At 41.5% G+C, this 21,356-nt stretch overlaps 3 protein-coding genes across 4 annotated transcripts; 1 reads left to right on the top strand and 2 right to left on the bottom strand.

The window, feature by feature from the left end:
* The first annotated feature begins 3,759 nt into the window (after positions 1–3,759).
* LOC108072894 (uncharacterized) lies at positions 3,760–4,927 on the top strand. Of its 2 annotated transcripts, XM_017164218.3 has the most exons (3): positions 3,761–3,911; positions 4,132–4,477; positions 4,534–4,715. In XM_017164218.3, exons 1-3 carry the CDS (start codon positions 3,888–3,890, stop codon positions 4,569–4,571), a joined length of 408 nt encoding a protein of 135 aa, XP_017019707.1. In that variant the 5' UTR covers positions 3,761–3,887; the 3' UTR covers positions 4,572–4,715. The 2 variants fall into 2 exon arrangements, with proteins under 2 accessions (XP_017019706.1, XP_017019707.1); XM_017164217.3 differs by having other exon boundaries at positions 3,760–3,911; positions 4,132–4,927.
* Positions 4,928–15,781: 10,854 nt separating this feature from the next.
* NaPi-T (Na[+]-dependent inorganic phosphate cotransporter) lies at positions 15,782–18,351 on the bottom strand. The gene is made up of 7 exons (XM_017166161.3): positions 18,089–18,351; positions 17,735–17,955; positions 17,377–17,622; positions 16,862–17,317; positions 16,670–16,802; positions 16,367–16,608; positions 15,782–16,307 (listed from the first exon to the last, which is right to left on the bottom strand). Exons 1-7 carry the CDS (start codon positions 18,096–18,098, stop codon positions 16,026–16,028), a joined length of 1,590 nt encoding a protein of 529 aa, XP_017021650.1. The 5' UTR covers positions 18,099–18,351; the 3' UTR covers positions 15,782–16,025.
* A 392-nt stretch (positions 18,352–18,743) lies between these two features.
* LOC108074218 (hormone receptor 4) lies at positions 18,744–21,228 on the bottom strand. The gene is made up of 3 exons (XM_017166162.3): positions 20,977–21,228; positions 20,543–20,698; positions 18,744–20,485 (listed from the first exon to the last, which is right to left on the bottom strand). The coding sequence occupies exons 1-3, from the start codon at positions 20,977–20,979 to the stop codon at positions 19,127–19,129; spliced, it is 1,518 nt and encodes a 505-aa protein (XP_017021651.1). The 5' UTR covers positions 20,980–21,228; the 3' UTR covers positions 18,744–19,126.
* Positions 21,229–21,356: the final 128 nt, after the last annotated feature.

Below are 21,356 nucleotides of genomic sequence, written 5' to 3'. Positions count from 1 at the left end.
ATGATTTTTCAAAGAATTTAGTCACAAAATGCAAAAAAATATTACCATTTCATTACGAATAGTAAAGTCTTTCAATAAAAAAAAAATTATTTAAATTTTGGATCAACTCCTATAACTCCTATAACATCAATTCCTATAACCCATTTTTAAACCCTCCCTTCCTAAATAATAACCAGTTTAATCAGCTTGATTCCCATTCTTATTTTCCCTCAAGAAACTCCCAAGAAAACTTCCTCTACCTCAGCCAAAATCTTTCCTTAACTGTTATGCCTGCTTTGACATTTGTTTAGCCAGCGAAATGGCATTTCTAGTTGCTATTTGCAAGCTGATAACTCGACGGAGACATAACCATTTCGGGTTTGTAATGTCTGCCAGGGAAAACCCCAACTCTAACGCTCACTTCAACTGCAACTTTCGACAGGAACGATTATTGGCCTGGCCAAGTGCCACTTTCGGCCATTCTTTTTTACGACAAGCCATGCTGCGGTGTGAATGTGGCTTCCATATGCTCCCCTGATTGTGGTAATTGTCATGTAATAAAAGCCAGAATCATCTACCAAGAAGAGTGTGTGATAATTTCCAACCCCCGAAGTCAACTATTTGAGTCAGCACAAAAATTTTTCAAAAAGGATATAACCAGGGGCTAGGTTTATCTACCCTTCTCTTTATATTTATTTATTTTTTCAGAGCTTTAGCTATCACCTGTGTAACATAATTAAGGCGAAGCTTGGGCCACTCGTAAATTATATGTGATCCCTATAGCTAATAGGTAATTTATGTGCTGACCGCAAAAACACAAAACCCACAAAAAAAAAGGACAAACTTTGGTAACAAATGTCCACGGATTTGCTGTCCATTAGCCTCTGGGTGTGGGCAAGGGTTACTTGGTGGCCAGCAGATATATGACCCAGGTCCCTTTTTGCAATCTAATTACAAGGACAGCCTCTGGGCAACCACACACACACATGATACCCATTTTGTATATATACATTTTTCTTGCAACTTTAAGGACACTTTAAATAATCCATTAGCCTAGCCAAGGAGTGAGAGACTTAAAAGCTAAAACCTGTTGAGTTACAACTCAATTCCCCGAACACTTGGCAAACTAAAAAGCCAAAAAGCCCCCACGAACACAAACCCTTTCCCTGGGCTTTCTCCCTTCTAACAATTCACTTTGTCTCGATGCGACGATGTCTTGGCACAGATTATGGCTGCTTTGAATAACAATCGATGGCGCGAGACATTGATGGAGGATGGGAGAAAGGGAATGGGAATCTATACCATTCTATACGAATCTATACAATCCATTGTCTTGGTCCTGGCTTGCTGGCATCCTGGCATTTTATTACCGTCTGGCAGAGTGGCTTTCCGATTTTTCTCTGATGTTCCAAAAGCTATAAATGGTTTTTTGTCATCTCTACTATGGCTAGCAAAGTGAATTTTTACGATGGCAATCTATATATATATATAGCAAGCAGATCTCCCATTTTTTTGGCCATAAAAATCGCTGACCCCTTTAGCCGCAAAACATCATTAGCATAATCATCATCAGCGTCATCGATGATTTGTTCTTGGCCTGATCGATGGAGTTATTCAATCGCATCGAATCGCTGCTGACTGGGTCAATGAATTCCCATTAAACCCATTTCGTTGGGCATAACTAATGAGTTAGTCGCCAAATACAGGTGACATAATCAAGCGAGTTATTAACTTGTCTTAGTTTTTTCAAAATCAATTTAAACCAGATTCTCTTCTGGCACTTCATTTTTTGTGTGCTCACAACTTCAATTAAAAGATTATAATCCGCAACAAATGTTAACCTTGTTCGGGGCCTTTATTTCAAGATCTCTAATTCCATTGAGCACTATTTCCCCTACTGTCGGATTGAATCTCCCATCTCGTGTCAAGTTGCTTGTTCGAACCAAATACCAGAAACCCCAACTAGGAACAGAACCACATTGAGTCATCGTCATCAGCTTCATGACTTCTATATCTTCCATCTGAATACAATTGAATTATAATTGTCTAAGCTTTGATGGACTATGGGAAGTAGTCAGTTAATTGAGGAATAAATCGGTAAGTTCAAGGAAAGTACTTAATTAGATATAGTATTTTAAATAATATTTAATCTGAGTTAAGCTTATAAGCAGTCATTTCAGGGTTTATTTATTGATATTATAAATAAAATAAAATATGAAAACCTTTTACTTGAATTTGTATTATATTTAAATTATTATTCATTTATTGGTAGTATATATCATGTTTTTATTAATTTACTATTTTATTAACAGTATTTCCTATAGAAAAGAAGTGTAATTTGTTATTTACCTAAAATTATTCGTATAGTTAAGACGCAAAACCCGTTGAAAAACTATAAGTAATATGGTTTTTCCATATAAATATATAATTAACTCACTAACACTTTTTATAGGCACTAAAATTATATAAGAAAAAAACACTTGTTCATTCATTAAGTTAAGAAAATAACTTTACTTTAACCGTGGACTAATTTAGATTACTTTTAATTAAATGTTAAGAACTTATATGTTATTAATCTTTCTTTTCTTTTATTTTTATAATATATTTATGTAATATTTTTATTAAATATTACCCTTTTTTTATATTCTCTCATATATAAAATTATAAGCTTATTAGAAATTATCCCATTGTACCTTGTCGGCGTCTAGCAAACTTAAATTTATTTTTATTATTTGCGATTTGTTTGTGCACACGCCGAATGGCCAACAATGTGCAGTGTCTGAGACTTTGACAATTATCATAAATAATTTCATTACAATAATTAGTGATGCACGCTTAATGATTGAATGATAAAATATATTAAGCAGATTTGTATATATCAAATACTCTTTTCTTAATGATAAAACATGTGTAATTGTTTTAATTATATTAAAATAAATAAAAAATATTATAGAAAATGTATATTTTTGTTTGTTTTATATATTTCATTTATTTTTCTATATAGTTAATAACAATAAACACAGACCAAGCCTTTAATAAACTTGTAAATTTAATTTCAAAATTAGATTTATATTATTTAATTAAAAAAATATATACAAAATATATAAAAATGAGTCATAGTTTTTTTCACCAATGTATGCCTTGTTTGGATTATTGTTTACCTTAAGAAATAGCTTTAAAATATCTCGTTTATGTTTATTTGTTTTTTGTTATGACTTTTTTTTAAATAGAATTCACATTTATTATTGTCATAATTGTTCTGAGTTGAAAGAAAAATAAAGCCATTAGCAGTAGTTAAAAAGCTATTTGTCTGTGAGCTTCAGTCAAAGAATTTCCTGACATAGCTCACTCCTCTTCACAATCATTATACCCTTCTTAAAGCTTAGTAAATTTCTGATGAAAAACTCAGTTAAAAATATTACAAAAATCCCAAACAATGCACAAAACAATCACAATCAGCCAACGTCAATCGATGAGGAGGAGTCCCGCTCGTAAACAAATTAATCAATGAGGTAATCAGCCATAGCTTATCGCTAAATAAACACTAAATTGATTTATTAACTACCAAATTTCCACCATACCCTGACCCACTGTGCCGTTCCAGATCCGGGGAAAGGGGTACCCACAGACAGATGACAAAAGACGCAACAAAACTAACCAATTTTTGGCTCATTATTTGTTCTGGCTTCTCTCTCCGCCAAACACTTCATTATAAACGGAGGGGGGCACAGGTGGGATCGGAGACTCCAACAGCTCTAAAAGCTTATAGCGATCGCTGGGTTCCAGCTGGGTTTTCAGTCGTCAGACGGCAGCATCCAACACAAGTCGCACAGTTGCGGAATCCCACAGAAGCCTCAATAGAAATAGCTTCATCACCTTAACCGAGCAATCTTAGCTGATCTTACACGATGTTCGGCCATCAACGGATTATGGTAATTGTGATTGATCGCCCACAGTGAATGGGAATAAAGTTATAGCTGGTGGATGACCTAGGAAACCTCTAGAAAAAATCAATCTACACTTTGGGAATATCTAAATACATTTGTTTAGATTTAAAAACATCTTTCCTAAAGCCTTGAGATCCTTCAACATTTGTTTAGATTTAAAAACATATTTCCTAAAGCCTTGAGACCCTTACAACCCTTCTTTCAGCTCTTCAGCATCTTCTTGGCATCCCTGCTCGTGGCTTCCTTGGCCCTGGAGGAGTCTTCAGATATAGAAGAAGATGTGATCAGCATAGCCAATCAAACGCAGAAGGTGATCCGTGTCCATCCGCAGGATTTGCCACCCAAAAAGGACAGCACTGGCAGCCAAATGAATTCGGCCTTCTTCCAGATCCAGACCCTAAGGCCAGGCAGTAGTTTCGGAACTGGATCCTTGCCAGCAGCAGCAGCAGCATCCGACAGTGGTCATCGTCAGTATTTGGACTCGAAACAGATGCGCAAGCGTCGCCCCCGGCCCGCTGTGAAGGCGGAGGAGCAGATGGCGGCCGCCAGTGGTGAAGATGCGACGCAGCGAGCCTTGAAATACGAACTAAAAGCCTTTCCCAAGCAGAAACTCAAGCAGCAGAAGCAGCTCAACTTGGACGCTAAGGGCGATGGAGTGCAGGTTCGTCTGTCTCTGGATGGGAACCAGGCCGAGTCCCGGTCTGTGCCCGTCCAGATGACGCCGGGCCCCTATCCCATATACTATGTGCTGTCGAGGACCAACGGTCGGTTTGGCAAGTTCCCCGTCAAGGCCTTCCGCTCGCCGGCCGAGTTCTCCAAGTATCTGGTGAAGAGCAAGGCGGAGCCCATTGGCAGGGATCAGCGCTACGAGTTGGTCGGTGCCCGGTGATCCTCCACTAATCTCCCCTAATCGTAGTCAACGCTAAAACCTAATCGTAGAAGTAATTATAAATTATGAATTATAAACGCTAATGGCCGCAATAAACCTATGTCTAAATTTAGCCCAGACTCTCGAGTTCGAGTTCGAGTCCGCCTTTGAGTCATCGCTTTGAGAATTTACGCCCATAATTGGTGGGTTTTTTCGCCACCACTCCGACACCTGGTAATTACATGGCCAAAGCTATCTTCATCTGTGACTCCATCTCCGAAGTTGGGTTAACTGTTTTGTAGCTGTTAACCGGCCTTGTCATATGCAAATCCCCATCGACTGGGGTGTTGCTTATAATTAGCTACATCTATGATTATGTATATATATATAGAGTTATAACTATTGGCTGGCATTTACATACGGCGCATTCGACAATAGATACTGGGCTCTGAGATACACAGATACGTAGATACGCAGATCTGAAGATACGCAGATACTTTTGATTTATGGCTTTCCCCTTTCCATGGCTTTCTTGCGAATATTGTCAAGTCTTTCCAAGTGTCGTTTGCCTTTTGTCTTCTCATAGTCTTAGGCTCCCTTTGTGGTGTAGATTCTTCTATTCTTTTCTTCAGACAGGCAGCTTTCTTTGCCAATTCTGCAGAGCTTTCTCCAGACAGAAAACGATCTTTAAAATGTTCTTTGACTATGGGAGAATGCATTAAAATCGTGTAAACAGGGAAATAAAATTTAATATTTGTTTAAAATATATTAAAAACGTATAAGTAAGTATATTTTACCATTTATTTAAACTTCTTACTTCAGATATTTAACAAATAATAATATAAAGAAAGTAGAAAATGAATTGCCAGTTAAAAACCATCTATAAATAATCGAAAAACTTTGTTTTCCACCAATCAAAACGCAATTAATGATTGCCTTAAATATTTTTGACTTCTCTTCCTTCATAAATATTATAATAAATAATTGATCACTCATAATTAGCAGATGGAAAATCGAAATCATCTATCCGCAATCATGGCAAACTGTCAGATACTTTCCACTCGACTCCACAAATCAGAGGCGAAGTAATGGCAGAGATAATAATTGAGATTTTTATGGCACACACATCCAGCCACACATTTCTTTCCGGGGGTTGTGTCTCTAAGTCTGGTTAATCAACCTGCTGGCATCCCATTCCAACCCCCAAAACCCCACCCAAAACCCCCTACCCACCAGGCCAGTGCATTTCCCATTACTTTTGCTCATTTCGACTCCGGCGAATGTGTAATGAACTTGCGGGCATGACGAGAACGCTGAACAAAGTGTGATATCGAAATTTCCCAAAGGATTCAACGCCATATTTTTGCCACAGCCACGAAAAAGATTCCATCCTCTGCAGTTCCTTTGTATGTGTGTGTGCCTTGAAAAATTCAAGGCGAAAAAAGCTGGAAAAACTCCCAAGAAAAGTCCTGAAGTAACACGCACAAGGATAGTAACGCAGGAGAACTTCTTTGGGTCTCTCGTATAATCAAGCGTAAAAATGCGAAATTAATCAACTTCAGCAGGACGACGATGTCTCGAGTTAACAACGCACAAGGAATTGAATTAAAACTTTTCTGGTCCGCGATTCACCCTTTCCTTTCCTCTCCTTGGGTTATTCAATTATGTATTTGCGCTTGTCCTGCAGTAAAAATTACTCCACAGGACACGGGACAAGTCAGCGGAATTATGAACACGCCCGGCCAGTAAAAAGTAAATAAAATAAAAATCCAGCAAGAAGAAAAAAAAATGTATATACATATATTTTTCAAACTTTTTCTCGGCGACAGAAGCCGCCCTTTTTTTTTTTGGTGAGTTTTCTTTCTCTTTTCTGCGGTAATTGCAACGTCTCGCTGTCCTCGGGGAAATGTGAAACAATAAATGAAAATAAATGAATTTTTGTGTGTTGTGGGCCTCGGCCAATCGCCGCCGGTCCTGGCCGAAATATAAAAAAATTTCATTAATTTCCAGCTTTTGCCGGCTAACCGCTGAACCAACTTGATAACTTAACTTCATTTGGCTGAAAACCGAATGACATTTGACAGGCGGCTCCTTCTCCATTTCTCCAAGTTCGAACTGTGAGTTGTTCAAGGATGCTGGCAAGGATTCAGGCAGAGTCCTGGACCCTGAAGCAGTCGAAAGCCATTTGATCAAAAATTAATGTGTAGTTTGGAACATTCTGTCACATTATACGCGTGTCAGACGGTTTAAAGGGTTACAAATTGGGCAAAGACAACAACTACGGTCAGGTACTGAGGGTACTGAGGGTTGGCCCTTGCTGAGGGGTGGAAGATATAGCAAGAAAACCAAGGACCTTGGTTAAAAAAATATTGAAAAAGTTGTACAAGTTTTAAGAAGCAATGTACAATATTTTTAAAATATAAAAAGTTACAGAAAGATATCTTAAATATTTTTAAAATTTAGTTAGATATCAGAACAGGGAATTCAGGGAATTTTTAGAAATATTACAGTAATTTACTCTTGAGAGAAATTTCCAAGCTTCCTTTTAAAATTAAGGTTTTCAATTACAATGCAATTTTCACCCACTGTATCCTTAGGCATGGCCAACTTTTGGTCCATAAAAAATGCTGCCCTCATGTCCTCGAGACGTTGTTACTGACAGCCGCAGCAACAGCCACGGAAACAGGTACAGGATGAGGGCCAGCAACACAAACTTTGCGACAGCCCCGCCAAAAAAAACTGGGAACTCGTGACCCCAAGCAGGCCAGGATCTCGGGAAAGTCCAAAGGCACAGGCCGGCCGAGAACGACGCTCCTTAAATATTAATGCCTTGAGAGTCTGTGGGGCAGGCCATGAATAAATTTTTGGCTATGAATTTTCAATAGCCGACAGTCCTCCGCCCCTTAAACTACGTTTCCAATTTGTTCCACGACTTTAAGAGTGTCAACCTGACAGAGCAGGTGAGAGTTTCAAGTTTTCCCGAGCATTAGGTGTCCAGGTGAGTCACCGCAGCAACCGCAGACATTGAGCCGGAAAAGGGTCAGGCGGGTGGTTATCGAATTCATTTCGATTTTCACTTCCGCTTCCTGGGGGGCAGATTCCAACTCCCAACGCGTGGGAACTTTACGATTCTGCCGCTGTCCCCCTTAGGAGAGGAGAAAGAATGGAGGAAGGGAGCGTGCGTATGGCGCCAATTGCCAAATGACCGCAAAGGCTCAGGGGTAAGGCCATAGAAGGACCCCCAAAATAAATGCTATTCGATTTTGCACAGAGCGAAAGGTCTTAAATTATATATTATATTATTATTATATTTTAAATACTAAATAAAAATAATAACAATTTAGATATTTTATAAGCAGATATATTACGAAATTAAATAAACTTAGCATACACTTACTTCACTAAGACTTTCTACATAGATAAGGCTTACCTTTAATTTTCCTCTATTTTCCTAAACCAACTGGTAATAACTTTATATAAATATCTTCCCGTGTATTCCTGAAACTTAATCAAAAACCAAACTCCTGGCGGAAGCACCTCCTCTTGACTCCCAATCGCCCATCTCCCATAACCAAAAAAACCCAGCCTGACATTGCCCACTGATTTTATTTGCTCATCCGGAGCACTTTATGAAGCTTTTATTTGATTTTTATGCCAGCCGCTATTTCCATTTCTGTAATTGAATTGTCATTGTCCGTGCGGCCAGGCAGCTAACCACTGCCTGACTCCCCAATGCCATCTCCTGGTTGGTCCTCCTCCTGGTTGGCCATTCGATACTCGTGTGTGTCCGTCCCGGACATGTCAAAAACGGTTTTGCGCTTGATTGGCGCACCGAAACCCCCTGGATAAACACCCAACGGTGTACAAAAGTGACGGACTTGGGACAAAAGGACACCCGGACACACTGGCCAAAGGACATGGCATGTTTGTGGAGGAAAAAAGGGTTGCGGTCAGAAAGTTTCGCCCCAAGGCAATGGAATTGGTATGAAGTTGGGAAGTGTCCATTCATTGGCAAATTGCGGCAATTGATGCGGGTGGATGTGGTTCCAGAAACCTGACGGCTGATGTGCTAAATGTGTCGCCGCAGGAGCAGCAGCAGCAGCAAAAGGAGAAAGTGAGCAAATAAAAGTGTCAGGATGAAGAAAAAGCCATTTGAAGTTTACGCTGGCCCGGGGGAAAGTGATTTCCATTTGAAGAAAAACTCAAGACACCTGGGGTTTTGACCATAAAAAGAAACATAACACGGAGCCAGGAACTAACTGAGATTTTTACTATCTAAGAAGTTAGATAAACGAAAGGGTTTAATGGGTTTACAAGCAATATTATTGGTGTGGAAATTAGGTACAACAGAAAAGAAAGCTAACTAAGGCCAGCCAAAGTTTGTATTGCAGGTAACAATTAAAATATATCATAACTAAGCCAAAAATGCATTAATTTCGATTCGGAAAGCAGTTTTGTGTTAGTTTTTATTAATTTAAAAAAACTGCATACCAAATTGAAAATTTTAAGAAATCAAAATTTTTGGTCATTTTTGCTAATTTTAATGATGTAACCCCTTATCAAATTTCTCAAAAATGGCCAAAAAATCGATTTCTTCCGGACATGTCTAGAAAGATTCCCCTGTTGATGCTGATCAAGAATATATATGGTTTATGGGGTCGGAAATGATTCCTTGACTTAGAAAAATATTATTTTGTATTATAAAATCTGATTTTTTATATTAAAAAACTTCTTGATTTTTTTAAATTAAAAATATCATAAATCGGCCAAAAGAGCATTAATTTTAAATCGGAAAACTGTTCTGTGCAAGATTTTCTACAGTTAATAAATGTGCATACTTCATTTAAAAATTTTGAAAATTCAATTTTTTATCAAAATCAAAAATTTTAATGATGTAACTAACCCCTTATAAAATTTTTCAAAAATGGCAAAAAAATTGATTTCTTCCTGGCATATCTAGAAAGATTCCCCTGTTAATGCTGATCAAGAATATATATACTTTATAGGGTCGGAAAGGTCTCCTTCACTGCGTTACAAACTTCTGACTGAAATTATAATACCCATATAGTTTACATATATGTGAATTACCAATAATATATTCAGTGACTTTTAAACTTTTAAATGCTTAATCATTTACAGAGATATTTATAAATTAAAACACTCTTAAATACTCCCCTGTGATAACTCACAATAATATTTCGATATTAAATTATTATAAATAAAATATTATACCTTATAAATATTACCCTTTACTGTCTTAAAAATAACCCTTTTAGTAGAAATACCGTAGTAATAACCCTCCCAACATACATATATCATTACAAACAAATACCATCCCCTTTGTAAGGATCTCCCATTCCAGGACACTTTCTTCCATTTCACCTGTTTATAAATGCCAACTCGCTTTTTTGGCACACTCTTCGATGCCCATTCCGAGGACAATTTGAGCAGTTTTCATATTTAAAATTCCCAAAATGGTGCTACGTGAGATAATAATCGTTACATTTAATGGGAAGCCAGGACTTGCTCCTGCTACTGCTACTGCATCAGATATATGTATTTCGCATTCGAGATACTTTCAGCACCGAGCAATTTTCGCTGCATAAAGGAGATAAATTTCAAGGAAAAGGGTTTCCCTCTGCCATGTCTTGGCAAGAGAAGACAACATAAGTTTAGAGTTGGCAACAACCCCGGGGCCACGGAATGGTTAAACTTCCGCCGGATGTGCCATTAGCCGGGGTTGATTCCGGGGGCAATCGGCAAACATAATGGCATAATCGAATGATAATTTAATAAGGCCCAAAAACCGTGACGTCAACATTTGAATTGTGGTCGTTTAATTGAATCCTCGCCGTCGCTTTTGCTATATTTCCTTCTCGAAGACGAGGAAGAAGAGTATAGTCCTTGTCTGCGTTGAGGTGGAGACATGGGGTCCTGTTGGATTGGAATGTGTTATTCATATCGATGTGTGTGCATAATCAGAATGAATGTTCACCCGGGGAATTGCTGAGTTGCGAGCGTTAGTTGAAGGAGCAGCACCAGCCACACGGAGACATGGCCAATTCGTTCTGACAACAGCTCCTGCTCCTCCTTCACCTGCTATATAGAGTGTTCTCTGCTCAACCCTCTGGCATTCCTGGCTTTGTGTCCAATTCAATTTGCATGCACTCATGAATAATGCAGCCAGCCAAACATCCAAATAATTCTAATGGACTTTGCCTGAAATATTTATAAAAGAAAACATCAATGAAAACGAAAGAACGCAATGCAAGGTACAGGGTTGTATGAAAGGATCAAAAGTGGAAGACAATTTGTGATTAAACTCCTTAAAAGATAGTATTATAAAGGTGGTTATTAAGAGGTTTTTAAATCCTTTTTAAAACAGTGTAACTCTTATTTTAATAATTTACATGGCTCTATATCCCAAATAGACTTTCTTCTTGCCCAAAACCTGCTCCAAATAACAAAGAACTTAATCAAGCGAAGAGTTTAAATTACCAAGAAACCACAAATATCGGGGAATTTATGTAAATATTAGCTGGCTCGATTCTTAAAACAAGAAGAAAGAAGGAGTCCTGCTCCTGTCAACTGTGGCCTGTCGTCCTTAATGTCTTGGCAAACACAAGTATCCAAAAATGGGCGGAATGCTTGTGGCTAGCCAGGAAATTGGCCAAACTCTGACCTGAGAGCGACGTCGTGCGTCCTGCCTCCTGGTTACTGCGTCCTGCGTATTAAAAATAATATGCAAAGTGCGGGGACCTGTTGAGATTTTCACAATTCCCAGAACAAATAACATATTCACATATTGTTGTGAAATACCGCCCACCCTGGGCTCCCTTCCGGCTGTATGTCTGACTCCTGTTGGTCCTTCCCTCGCTCTCTATGTGGTTTTTTCGGTTGGCTGTTGGGTTCTTCCTTTGTTCGTGGGTATGCTTATGATTTATCATCGCCGAGGCCAAAGTTATATCTTCAAGATTAAAACAAGGAGCGTTGCTTTCCACTGACATGCCACCATGGCCATCCCTTATTCCCGTTCATTTACCTAATGTGACAACTTTAATTTGGCTTTCTTTAAGTGGCTTTCATATTTAACATTTTGATAAGGATGTGGATTCAGGATATAGGATGAGAAGCTAAACTCGAATTGGCAGAAACTTTTCCGCTGGAAATTCAACGGCTGTAGTTTTTGGCCAATTCAAACAGAAAGTTTCCCCCGCAGAGGTCTAATCCCATTTGGCTTGTATGTGTGCTCAGTGAAGTTTCTTGCAATGGCATAGTTAGTTGTGTGTCCTGGGCTCTGCAACTAAATAAATTAGCCAAAGGCCCTGGCAGACTTACAACATGCCAGGGAACTTGCCACTTCCCGGAGACCACCGCAGCCACACATTATTAATAATATTTATGATTGAGTGACTGGCCAAGGGATGGGCTAATACAGTCTATTTCAAGGAGGATGCTCTTGCCAAGACGGATGAGGAAGCCAAAGTGTAAATTAAAGATTTCGGCCAGGTTTGAATATTTAATGCTAATGAACAAGTTGAAGGCCAGGCTAGAGTTCAATTAAGAGGTTATGATCTGGGTTTAAAAAGGATAAGATTGGATTTCAAGGAAGAGTTTTTAGTGGGGTTATAGTTGGTCAAGTTTTCAATAGGAATTTAAATTCTTTTTTACTATTTAAAATAAGGAATTCAGGGATTTTATCCATAATACATATCAATAAAGTTACTATAGTTTATTTAATTTAAAAATTCTTGAATTCTCGGGAGATTCCCCAAAAGTTAATAAATTGAAACGGGTTTAAGGTTCCCCTGACTTTAAGGCTTCCTCCTTTTCCCGGAAAGATATCTGTGCGTAGTTCACCTCCATATGCATGTTGGCACATCCATTAATCCCTTCCTGAAACACACACACAATGAAAAAAAGTGACAAAAGGGGGGATGGAAACGGAACTGGAGGACAGGAGGTACCTGAACCCGAATGCAAGTCACTGGGGAACCAAGGAATTTATGGTATAAAAAATGGATTTGCGATGTTTTCGCTGTGCAAATTAAATTTATTGCCGCGGATACTTATCCGTGAGAGTGTGTGGGCCCATTGTTCGAGTGTACCTTCCCAGGTACATGTGTGTGTGTGTGTGCCTGGATACACCCGTGGATCCACCCACAAATTTATTCGCGGCTTTTCCGTGGCGTTTCCCATTTAACAGATGGAAATGGAAAATTATGAAGCGACGTGCCCGGAACTGCAAAATTCCTACAGCTACTGTTGCTTTTTTTTCGGAGGCCCGTGCCCACATAATAAATGTACTTCCCGGCTAAGTGAGCCAAAATAAAAAACGACACAAACGCAAGCAGGAATAAAAATTGAAAATTAAAAAAGCAGGGAGGCAGTTGCACGCTTTTTGGCGTTCCTCTTCCCCCTCTGTGTTTTGTTGCACTCGCCTGACAATGAGACAGGTCCTCCGCCCCATCGGACGAGAGCTCCTGCCACCAGCAGGACCTCCCTCCACCGAAACAGGACCTCCTCCCACCTCCAACCACCGCAGACTAAACGGAATAAGCGTTAATGCTTCGTTTGAATGAATTTTTGATTGCGTTGTTTACGATTGAATTTACTTCCTGCCAGGGAATTATTTTTTTTTTTTTGCTACGCTTTGTTTTGTTTGCTTGTGTTCTTCAGTCCTCGTCCTTTTTTTTTGCATATTTTTTTTCTTTCAGGGAGTGAGCATAAATTTTGCGTAACTTCAACTCCCGCGGAATTCGCAAATCCGTGCTAAATTTTTTATGTACGCAATGTTTGTTGGAGTTGTGTCTTTGTTATTGAAGTTAACTCTTGTTTACAGCTTACCAGATTCTCCAAGGAGAGTTTTCCCGCTTTCCCCCAGCCAGATCGGCAGAGATAATGCAAATGGCAATGGAAAAGTGTCTGTTTTTGGGAGGGCGTGGAAAATCTCCTTAAACACTTCTTTTCACATTCAATAAGCATTAAGGTGGGAGTCAGGGAAATGCGATTAAATAAGCGATAATTTCTGATATGAATAAGTAAATGAAATGGCATTGAGAAGCATTAGAAATTGTTTAGGGAAATGTTAGAAAATACACTTTTTCTTGTAGTAAAAATATCTATAATATTTTATTTATTTATAATATCTATATAATATATCTGTAAGATTTTATTTATATGAATAATTAAATATTATTTTATGTCCTGTTTGAACTTTCTTTATCTCTTTGTATTTTAATTCCTTTTTTAAAAAATAAGGAAGTTAGCTTCGAAAAACTGAATATTTTATAACCTTGAAGTTCAAAAATTGATTAGGAAAATTTGTGATAACTAAGCCAAAAAGGGCCTAATTCTCATTCGGAAAGCATTTCTGTGCTAGTTTTTTCTAGGTTTACAAATCTGCATCCTAAATATAAAATTTTAAGAGATCATCATTTTTTTCAATTTTTGAAAATTTTAATGATGTAACAACCCCTTATCACATTTTGAAAAAAATCAATAATTTTTTTTTTTCTTTCCAGAATGGCTAGAAAGATTTGCCTATTGATGCAGATCATGAATATATATGATTTATAGGGTCGGAAATGATTGCTTCACTAAATAAAATCATAATAACTTTCAAAAGACCAGAAATATTGAAATTCTTTAAATGGTTATTTATTCAAATTTTCTTTTTTATTATTAATAATTTAATGCACAAAACTAAGTTTTTTTCTTCAGCTACCCTGCAAGGCCTTAAATATATACAGTTTCTTTTTGTAAAACCTTAAAATGACCTCAGTAACTCCCAACGCCCACTCCTTTAGAAGTTCTCAATTTCAGGAGGTTCGGTTGATGATGGCAAATCAACGATATAATCTCGTTATGGCACTCCTCCTCCTCCTCCTACAGACCACATCCTCCACGTATTTATCAGCCTATTGCTCAAACGTAACGGGAAACCAATTAATCTCTATCAATGCCCCGGACTTTGCAGGCTCAAGCTCAAGGATCAAGTGACAAGACATCGACTGGCTTAACGGACGAGAAGCGAAGTGGACAGGCCAGGATGACTTGGGGGGTAGATGTTGGTAGATGCCACCGAGTTGGAGACGGGGACTGACATCTACGACTCCCTGGAGTGCAATCGGAAATGGACGCCAATGAAACAAATGCAGGCACGTAAAAAAGTCGAGGACCAAAGGTTGCTTAACCTCTCGTTCACCTCTCAATGCCAGTTTCCTTCTCTCCTTTCTCTACTTGAAACTTCCAATTGTGCAACGCGTGGTATGAGTAATGAGAGAAACGGCAGCCAAAAAGGGAAAACCATTTTCCGGTTCAATCAGTTTTGATTTAAATTGCAATTATTAACTTCAGTTTGGCAAATCATTTGTTCGAAGGGTAAATTGGGTTTCTCATTAGCTGGGAAATGGATTGAGAGGAGTGTTTATATAAATCCTTGAAAAAGGAAGAGAGTTGCTAGTAGGTTCAATTTCAATATACATATTTAAAGAACAAATATTGCTATCCAGCTAGAAATTATGTGCATTTATTGTTTCCTTTAATAAATATAAATGATATAGAAATAGCAGCGCTAAAAAAGTGCTTAAAGAAATACAATATTTTTACAACAAATAACAAAAACTCTTCGGGTCTTACATTAGCAACTTTATCTTTATCTTTATTTATACTTACCTAACCCCAGCTGATAATTTGTCTAAAAATAAACCTACAATTTTAGATAGCTCACAATATACTGACCTCTGTTTATCCTTCTGAGAAAAAAATAGTTATCTACATTTGGGATTAACTGAATCATCGCCGTTTTTTTTAAGAAAACTTTCCCAGACAGTAGCTGATCGCTTTCAGCTTCCGTAATCATAAAATACTTTTATCTAACTGACGCCAAGCCAAGCCATGCCCAACCCAAGTGATCTACTTCAAATGACTTTTGGGGGGTTTCGGATTTTAAGTACATATTATACAGAGAACACTGGTCAGTAAATCATTTTTAGGTTTTCTTTTATTTGACTAAAAGCACACACATACAATCTCGGGGAAATGAATCCCATGTTAACGTAAACAACTCACTTAAGTCTAGAGGTTGGAGATGCTAAACCCGCCCAATCCGTAGGGTAATTATTTACAGAGAACGGCGCGATAGGCGTTATCAGAGGACGTACGCCGAAGGTGCCATAACTAACACGGAATTATGCCAATAAAGGAGAGTGACGCAGCCCCCAGTCTTGTTACTTTTCATCATTGCCCTCAGATTTTGTTTTGGTCTCTGTTTCGACCACGTTGTGATCCGTTTCCTGATCGTGGTCAGCCTTCAGAGGCTTCTTCTCCTCCTCATCTTCCTTTTGCAGAGCCAGAGTTTGCAGTTCCTTGAGACCAGGATCGGGCAGCGGATGGCAGCCACTGTTCCAAGGCTGCAGCGTGGATTCTGAGAAGAGTACGTAGAGGATGCCGCTGCCCGTCAACATGGCAGAACTTAGCAGGAAGACCTGCTTCCAGGCTTCAATCGTTTGCTATAATAATGAAAAGTAACTTAATTTATGTTTGTTTTTTAACTAATTTGTAAACTCACATTTCCCTGGGTTAGATAACCCACTATTAGGGGCGAAATAAAGCCCGGCATTCCTCCAATCATTCCACTCACTCCCAAGACAATGCCCGCATAGTTGGGTGACAAATCCACCATGGAAGCCAAGGGCCCCGAGGACACAGCACCATGGAACATGGTGGCCAAGGTGACCAACAGAATGGCAGCTGTGGCATTGTAACCAAAGTAAGCCAATGCCAGGACTATAATACCCTTGACGCCGCAACCTGGAAGTAAGATTATTATTACTATATCTCTCTGAAATATCAAGGATCCCCAGAAACTCACAAACAAAAGTGGCCAGCTTGCGCACATTGGTACGACTCAGACGATCAGTTCTTAGCAGATAATCGGCAAACATGGAGAAGACATAGGCAAACAGCATCCTCATGAGATGCGGCAAGCCGGACAAGAAGCCCGTCTATAAGAAAATAATAACTTTTACTCCAAATCCAAATAAGATAATCAACCCCCACTTACGGCTCTCATATTCCAGTGATGGATCAGGCGGAAGTAGGTCGGCGCATGGGTCATCAGGGTGAACAGGCCCCAGATGCCGCCCCACTGAGCCACCACATTCAGCCAGACGGGACGAGATGTGGCTATAGCTCGCCAGGGTGTGGGTCCTGGCTTTGTAGTCTGAACGGAGGCGCCCAGGGATTTCTCTATGTACCTTCTCTCTGAGTCGGCAATGCGCGGATGTTGGGCGGGACTGTCAAAGACGAGGAACTGCCAGGCGATAAACCAAAGGGTACCCACAATGCCACAGATGTAGTACACCCATTCCCAGCTAGTCCAGTCGATTATGAAGCCAAAAATGGGATAAAACAGGGCCACACCCACGGAACTGCCCAAATAGGCGCTCACGAACTTGCTGCGCTCGTTGGGGGGTATCCATTTCGCAGTGAGCACGTGCATCGATGGCCAGGCCAGGCCCTAAAGAGAGAGAGATTCAAAATATAATCATTAATCCCAGCCAAAAGTATGGTACCCACCGTTATCCAGCCCTGGAACACTCGAATGGCTATCAAGCCGGTGTAGCTCCAATAGGAAATCAAAGGAATAACGAAGCAGCAGAAGACACCGATGCCATTGGCCCAACCAAAGACCAACTTGGTGCCGTATTTGGTGGCCAGAATGCCGCCAGGAATCTGCAGCGTCCAGTGGGCCCAAAAGAAGGATCCCAGGAGGGCAGCCTGCTGTTTTTCATCCCAGTGGAAGCCCTCCCTCTCATACGGAATCTACCGGCGATATATATGGGGTAAACATTACTCATACGCCCCGTTGTTGCATCACTTAGTGGCTTCATTAAGCACTTAACCAGAGATGAATCAGTGATCCCATGCTACTCACATTCGCCCAGTTCAAAAACCAACGCTCCAGCGAGAATCCCTTATGCAATTCCTCCACCGGAAGGGCAGAGGAGTTTCCTTCCAGCGTAGCGTTTGCCAAAAGGGAGGGAACCACCTTCTTGGCCACCATGTCCACAATGGTGATGTTCAGATTGATCCGGATCATGTAGTTGACAATAAAGCCCATGAATGTCATGTACCACAGCACGGTGCGCGCCTCGACTGAAAGAGATCGAGAGGAGAGACGAAACCACTTGAAAAGCAAAGCCACAGCTTGTGGTTAAGTTTTGCGTTTGGAGAGATCTTGAGCCAGATCTTGGATCTTCGATGAACTTGAGCGAAGTGAGACAGGTACCTGCAGCCATGGTGAATGGTTGTGCTTAGTGCGCGCGGGACTCCAATTGAAGTTGGTTGGCGAAACCGGGATCCTGGGTCTGGCCTGGACTCTCCAACGATCAACTGCTGCGGACCGCTGCCGGAATAGAATGCCAGCCCCAGACGGCTCCCAGTCGATCCAATCCGATCCGCCAGTATCTCTGCGCCTCTGCCCCCGTATCCAAGTCGCACGCAACTGATAAGCCCCACAGATCTGGCGGATTATGCTGCAGCTCGGCTCGTGATCATCATCAACCTGCATGCGAAGGCAGACGATAGACGACAGACGACGACGAGTTTGCCCGATCGGCCCCGCTCAGATAAAGTTCGCATTTAGGCAGATCGGATCAGTCAGCTGTTCGTTCGGCTATCTTTATGATATGGCGTGCTCCCGCCTCGGGTTCAGTTGTCGCGTAACGAGAGCTGGAGACAAGATATACCAGGAGACAGTTTAATGGTCCACCGCTCTCGGGGATTTACAGCCCTGCTAAAGTCCAAGCAAACGAAGATTTCTTTTGGGCCTGGCGAGAGGAGAAGCCATAAAGTTTGGCAAATAAATAGAATGTGGATATGAGAGTTCTTTTGTCTGGTTTAAAGACCTTAAAGAGTTTTTCAAGAAATGAAACAAACATCACTTAAAGATATATGTTACTATATTTCTGTTTACACCGATAAATTCACGCCTTGCGACCTATTGAGAACTTGAGTCACAGTTTAGCTGTGCTTGTATTGCCACCGGAACATTTACATGAGGATCATGGCTAGATCACTTACCACCAGGCTGTCATAATTCCACAGACATTACTTTGGAGACTGAAATATTCCATATATCATATACATCTCGTTAGAATTACAAACAGCCTCGCAGCAAGAGATCAATGCAGACTTAGGTATAGGCTAGCATAGGGTATGGGCTACGACTACGATAAGGTTAACAGGGATGCGAGTCTGCCGTCGTGGGGGACACCGTCGCAGGGCGTGGTGCTCCACAAGTGGCTTCCCACAGACGGCTCAGCACTCATCCGACATTCTCGTAGGACATGGCCGGACGCTCGCTGGCGCTCGAGCCGAAAATTGTGGGCGGGTGATGTTGCTGTGCCTGCTGCTGCTGGTGGGGATGTTGCTGCTGCTGCTGTTGCTGGTGGGGATTATGAGGATGCTGGTGCTGCTGCGTGGGTGGCTGTTCGTTGCGCATCTGGCCCAGCGGAAACATGATGTTGTGTGTCATCTGCGGGTGGTGTAGATGCTGCTCATTGGGCGGTGGCGGCGGCGGTTGCTGGTGGGCAGCGTGGTGCGCCTGAGCAGCCTCCACATGCTTACGCTGCTCGCTCTGCTGCTGCTGCTGTTGCTGCTGCTGGTGAGCCTTCTCAACGGCGCTCTCCTCGTACTTCTTCTGCAGCTGAAAGAGCGGCAATTGCTGGGAGGCGTGCAGGGGCACGGCCACGGCAGCAGCCACTCGCTCCACTTGGGACTGCGGCGAAGGTTCGCGATCTCCCTTCTCGTACTTCTTCTGCAACTGGTACATGCTGTGCGAGAGGTGGGCAGCCACCGAGCTGCTGCTACTGCTGCTGGAGCTCTGCTTCGAGGAGGTGGACGTGGATGAGGCCGTGGACTTCTCCGCCTTGACGGGTGACTTCTTCTGGTACTTTTTCAGTATCTGCATTAGTTCGGACTTTACATCCAGGCGTATCTCCTCGGGCACCCGCTTGATTTCCTCGTACAGGGACAGTAGGAACAGCTTGTCCGGATCTCGATTTTTGCGCTTCTTGCTCTTCTTGGGAAAGGCGTCCTGCATGAACTGCAGCAGCTTCTCCTCGAAGGGCGATTCCCTGGGCACCGATCCACTGCCGTGCTGTCGCCTTAATAGGTGCGGATGCAGACTCCCGTGAAAAGCTGGATGCTGCGGAATCGAGTGCAACTGCCCGCTGCCGCCTCCATGCTCACCTCCTCCACCGCCGCCACCGCCATTATGCGTTTGAAGCTGCGGCACGGGTTGTCCTTGATAGGAGCCACCATTGGAGGAACCAGGTGCATCGTTTGTCTCTCCATCGTTGGTGTGATGATCCTGCTGCTGCGGCTGTCCAGCGTGACTCTGTGAGTCCTTCTGATGCTGCAGGTGCTGCTGATGGTTACCCACGGCTGACGTTAGAATGACATCACAGATATGCTCAGGCGCATAGTCGAATCCGGACATGAAGTTCTCCGGCTTTAGTTCGCCGTTCATCTCCTCGTAGAAATACTCGGTGCCCACGATGTCGATGATGTCGTTGTCCTCCTGGTTGAGCTCAATTCCCGGCGGAGGCGATCCCCCAGAGAGTTGGCAGCGCTTTAGCTCCGCCAATTTCTTCCTGGTGGTCAGACGCATGTCGCGCCAGCACTGCAGGAATTCGATTTGTATAGAAATGGTAGCTGGCACTGGATGGCACTAACTCACCTTTTTCCACTGGATAATGGTCTTTTTGGGTCCGATGGTGTTCAGGGCCGCCTGGATCTTCTCCCAGTACCACTCCTTCTCCTTCTTGCCCTCCATGTACTTGGTTTCCCGCAACAAGGTGATGAGCATCTTCTTCTGCGGCTTTGTCACTCGATCCTGCCACAAATAAAACCAAAACACTAGGACTTAATATGGGAAATAGAAAAAGGGAGCAAGAAATCCCCAACGGGAACATTTCTATAAATGAGTATCCGTAATTCTGGACTGGAAAACACTCAATTGTTGCTATTGTTTATCCAAATGCCAGCGGTGTCTACAACTTTTCGCTGCTCCCCACACACGCACACACACACGCACACGCCCGCGCGGATGCACATGCATACACATGACCAGAGAATCGAACGATTCCCCCGATTCAAGACATTTCCAATTACCATTGTGAGCTTCTGGAGGAATCTGCGTGTGCTCGAAATCTTGATGTTTTGCTTTTCGCCCGCCTTCGTTAATTGCAGTTGGTCGATTTATTATTTAATTCGAGTTTTTTTTCACTTCTCAAACATTGTGTTGCTGCCTGTTCTGCTTCTTCTTCTTCGTCTTCTTGTTGCGTGCGTGTGTGTGTGCGCGTTCGGCGGTCTCACCAGCGTTCCGTCTCTTTTTGGCACGTGCGATGCACAGTCAGTCAGTCGCTTCGTCTCTGTCGGTCCGTCAGTTTGACGTTTGCGGCCCGTAGTTACCCGGTTGGAATCAGCTGATGCGCGGAAAAACCGTTACTTCATTTGAGTTACGGTAAATTGCAAATATTTTATTAAAAAGG

The sequence above is a fragment of the Drosophila kikkawai genome, chromosome 2R, assembly GCF_030179895.1.
Source record: "Drosophila kikkawai strain 14028-0561.14 chromosome 2R, DkikHiC1v2, whole genome shotgun sequence".
Taxonomy (NCBI): Eukaryota; Metazoa; Arthropoda; class Insecta; order Diptera; family Drosophilidae; genus Drosophila; species Drosophila kikkawai.
The sequence above is the reverse complement of the archived record's forward strand: the minus strand, read 5'-3'. Positions and strand labels throughout refer to the sequence as shown.

Excerpts from the sequence above, each read along its gene's own strand:
- LOC108072894 (XM_017164217.3), top strand. The coding sequence starts at position 3,888 with ATGTTCGGCCATCAACGGATTATG. Across the intron at positions 3,912-4,131 it reads TCGGCCATCAACGGATTATG|CTCTTCAGCATCTTCTTGGC; the intron begins GTAATTGTGATT and ends CCCTTCTTTCAG.
- NaPi-T (XM_017166161.3), bottom strand. Across the intron at positions 17,623-17,734 it reads GGTTTTTGAACTGGGCGAAT|ATTCCGTATGAGAGGGAGGG; the intron begins GTGAGTAGCATG and ends TATCGCCGGTAG. Across the intron at positions 16,308-16,366 it reads GTTATCTAACCCAGGGAAAT|CAAACGATTGAAGCCTGGAA; the intron begins GTGAGTTTACAA and ends TCATTATTATAG.
- LOC108074218 (XM_017166162.3), bottom strand. Across the intron at positions 20,486-20,542 it reads CCATTATCCAGTGGAAAAAG|TGCTGGCGCGACATGCGTCT; the intron begins GTGAGTTAGTGC and ends GAATTCCTGCAG.